Source organism: Sinocyclocheilus grahami, unplaced genomic scaffold, assembly GCF_001515645.1.
Source record: "Sinocyclocheilus grahami isolate Dianchi unplaced genomic scaffold, SAMN03320097.WGS_v1.1 scaffold654.1, whole genome shotgun sequence".
NCBI lineage: Eukaryota > Metazoa > Chordata > Actinopteri > Cypriniformes > Cyprinidae > Sinocyclocheilus > Sinocyclocheilus grahami.
This window is the reverse complement of record NW_015505833.1, coordinates 189,583-193,873: the sequence shown is the minus strand read 5'-3', so window position 1 is coordinate 193,873 and position 4,291 is coordinate 189,583. Positions and strand designations below refer to the sequence as shown.

Here is a 4,291-nt window from a genome sequence, read left to right as displayed (position 1 = left end):
ACCAGCAATAAAAAAAAACCACAACGTTAAAGTCCTTTTATCTATTTTGTTTATTAGAGTTGATTGGCACCAGTGTACCATAACTGAGTTTTCATCTTGCTACATGAATTTTCCAACAATCTGTACCATTCTGTGGCCAATCAGAAGCCGGGAGAGAAAACAAAGAGGAGCAAGAGCAAATGCTTTCATTTGTCCTACTGTATTCACAGACTAGCTGAAAGGCTTTGGCACCTTTGCACTTCTCATCAAGAATGCCCAGATTTAGACTCTCCAAAAGTCTTCATCAGACCACGATCTTCGTGCCTGAAACATGAGTTTAAACGCATAGCTTATATCAAAGAATGTACTGTTGTTATTTAACACTTGGAGTCTCAGTCACATACAGACGGCCTGTGGCTTCTCATACCATACGATGTGAAGCAGATTCACTCCAAATGATCTGAAAGGGACGCTGTATACTGGCCTCCTATACATGTGCAGCAAAGCTTAAACCAGTTCAGAACTGCAGTACTAGTTACATACTCACATACTCAAGCTGTGGTTTAGTCAAAACTGTGCTGAACTCTAGTAAAGTGCCAAACTATTAAATATGTCTTAAAGTCAAAGACATCAGTTACTATAGCCAAGCTTTATATTCATCGGGGAAAGTCACAAAAGTCAAGCAAAATGCACTGCTAAACAACTCTCAGTATGAACCGTTTCATAATTAGTATATTTAAATAGAGCGGTTATGTTAAGACTCCAGACGCTATTAGTGTTCTGTATGATCCGTCGTTTTAAAGAGATTTCTGGAATATTGCATTTCCGATTTTGTTACTGCTTGTAATCCGTAGCCCATTTGAACTGCAATGCCAATTTGTTGAGTCTAGAAATACAGAGCGCTAATAGTCGCCCGAAACACTGGCGTCAGATTCATCCGTTACACAAGATGCTTCAGTTCAGTTCAACATGCACCCAATCCTTAGTCCTCACATAGAAAGAAAGAAGTGAAAAACAATAAATAAAAAAGGCTATCAATTTGGGTTGTAAACAAACATAACATGTATTTACAAACAGAAAAGGCAAAATATAAAGTACATTGGAAAAAGCTGCCATGGACTCCTTCAAACCGAACAGCACTGAGTAAGAGGAGTGACCAGTGCTTCACACAAGCAACGATACAGGTCACCGCACACATCTTAGGATCGGGGATGAGAGAAAAACATCTTTTTCATGGGGATAAAGCAGCAGACGCGTCTTTCTCTCTCATAGCAAACACACACATTCAGAAAGATAGGACTTGAAATTGAAATAGCTCACCCAAAAATGAAAATTTGCTGATAATTCACTCACCCTCAAGCCATCCGAGATGTAGATGAGTTTGTTTCTTCATCAGATTTGGAGAAATGCAGCACTGCATCACTTGCTCCTCTGCAGTGAATGGGTGCCGTCAGAATGAGAGTCCAAACAGCTGATAAAAACATCACAATAATCCATAATAACGCTTCCTCCAGTGAAAAAAAAAAAAGTGCATCTGCTGTTGTCTCTCACATCAAAATCCAGCCACATATTTGTTTAGAGCTGTTTAGGCTTGTAAACAGTGCAGATTTCTCTCCGGATTCAGACCAGACCACGTTTTCACTGCAGGAAGCGTTATTATGGATTATAGACTCGTATTTTCAACAATCTGAAGTTAAGTAAATCCATCTATAAGTCGTTTTTGAATTATTGTGATGTTTTTATCAGCTGTTTGGACTCTCGTTCTGACGGCACCCATTCACTAACAGAGGAGCAAGTGATGCAATGCTGCATTTCTCCAAATCTGATGAAGAAACAAACTCATCTACATCTCGAATGGCTGGTGGGTGTGTAGATTTTCAGCAAATGGTCATATTCAGTCCTTTAATTGCATGATTTTTCCCCCCAATCGAGACAGTTTGCTTGTAGTAGGAAATAGCAAGAGAGCGAATCTCACCAAATCTGTCAAGATCACGAGTCAAATTTCATTCAGAGAAATAAGAAATTAGATTTCATTCACACAGAGGAGCTGTGCTTAGTTATGAGAATAATGCCAAATGATGATAACAATAAATAAAAAAAACCTTGAAAATCTGCCTTTTCTTTACACACAAAAAAAATCTGTTTTCTGTGTGCGATATAATCTGGACATGTTTTCGTGAGATTCGCCCAAGAACAGCTTCGAGGTCCCAGTGGCTGAGTTTTGGAAACACTTGTGTAAGAACATTCAGGGCTGTGGGATTTTTAAGGCTCTCTTTTCTTAAGGTGAAGGAGCTTATTTAAGGATTCACATATAATGACGAGCACTTCCACGGGTGCTTCGATGGGTCAGTGAAGTTCAATACAGTTGTCATCAAGTTATCAATACCAATAACAGTGTAAAACACACATCCTGTTTCACAGATATGCTGGAAGTGATATGTAACTAATAGGTAAACTGAAGTGAAGTTCAGCATGTGGTGTGAATAGCAATGACCTTCATTTATAACATGTAGATACACTCAAACGAGTAAGAGATAAATAGTGTCAGTTTCTATAAAATAAGTTTAAGACAGGCAGCAACATAGACTCAGTAAATCATAGCGACCGAACTAACACAAGCCTTCAGCGCTCATCTCTGCTAAAGGTTCGGATAGATCCGCCCCCGATGATGACGATGATAATGAAGAATGCACCAGGCTGTTTGGTCGTCTTCTCTGTTCGTGTAAGAACTTCACAGTAAAATGCTCTTGATAGCAGGAACTGGAACTGTGAGAGCGGAGGGAGCGTGAGACGAGGATGGAGATTTACGCAGATTCATGACGGTGAAGTCCTGTGGAATGTCAGCGAGATAAAGTGAGTATCTGTAGTGTGTACTAGTGTGATACAACACTGTGTAGTGTGCAAATGTAGGAGAAGTGTGGAGATAAGAGCTGCAGTCCAGACCACCGAAATCCAAACCGAAGATGATGATGATGATGTTCAGGTTCCCCAACGACATCCATCTCTCCATAAACCAGCATAACAGATCGATCTGACGAGAGCTACCTTAATGAAGGATCATTGGTTTCTCAGAGAATGGAGGGAGCGTATGGATGGATGGACTTTCAGGGTTGCTCTTCTTTCTTCTTTAGAGAAATGCGTTTCTTCCTGGCTGCAAGCATCTCGTAGAAGGGGTCCACGCTCACAGCGGATCTGAAACAAAACACAAGATCATCTTAAACCTGCAAAGTCGTATTCGATACACATTTCTAAGGCCTCATTTAGCTGAAAAACCTGTTTCACACACAATCTACTCCACGCCTTCTGTCATCTAATGGTTTATACTTTTTTTTTTTGATCAAGTAAAAGCTTTTAGTGTAATTGTAGAAACGTCCAGCTTCAGCTCGAGCTTCATGTGTCTTTCTGCTGTCAAATATTTACAGAATTTTATAAAGTAAACGTCAGAATAACTGCAGTAATATCTCCAGATGAACTCTTACTGGACTGAAGCAGCTCAGCTTTACTTGATTCTCCATCAATCATGTTTTAGAGTCTCAAATCTGATCCTCAGGATCTTCTGAGGAGCGTTTATTTCTTCATCTCTCAATCAGCACTGGATTGCATTGTATTATATGTTTGGATCATTTCAATCTCATCTTACTAAGACACATTATTGGAGATATAGAGTGATGACTGAAATTTATAGCATTTTATGTCAGTCTCTGCTCTACTGTTAATCAGAATTTCATCTTACTTTTTGTCATATAAATATCAGCATCTGCACCAAATTGCATATTTTTAGGGGTGAGATGATAAATCGATTCATGGATTGATTCGGCGATGTTCGCAAACGCATCGCAATTCTCTCTTGAATCGATTCTGAGCCTAGTTTTTAACAGCAGATGGTGCTTGCTTCCAGTTCCTTACACACACACACACACACACACTTACACACACTCTCACGCAAACACACACACTCTCACACACACACACCCACCCCCCACTTGAACCTAAAATAATCATAAAAGATCGAAAAGGTTGAAGCAAATTCTGATTCTGAGCCTAGTTTTTAACAGCAGATGATGCTTGCTTCCAGTTCCTTACACACACACACACACACTCTCACGCAAACACTCTCACACACACACACACACACACACACTCTCACACAATCTCTCTCACACTCACTCACACACACACACACACTCACTCTCACACAAACACACACACTCACACACACTCTCACGCAAACACACGCACACACACACACACACACTCTCTCACACAAACACACACACACACACTCTCTCTCTCACACACACACACTCTCTCT

At 40.2% G+C, this 4,291-nt stretch overlaps 1 protein-coding gene across 1 annotated transcript in view; it reads right to left on the bottom strand.

Annotated features, from left to right (window-relative positions):
• Positions 1-245: 245 nt before the first annotated feature.
• The window catches only part of LOC107558621 (cytohesin-2-like), an 11,073-nt gene continuing 7,027 nt past the window's right edge, over positions 246-4,291 (bottom strand). The window contains exons 8-10 of the mRNA XM_016242282.1: positions 3,082-3,171; positions 2,715-2,809; positions 246-303 (exon numbers count right to left, since the gene is read on the bottom strand). Coding sequence (XP_016097768.1) covers positions 246-303; positions 2,715-2,809; positions 3,082-3,171 — 243 coding nt within the window. The remainder of the gene's footprint in view (positions 304-2,714; positions 2,810-3,081; positions 3,172-4,291) is intronic.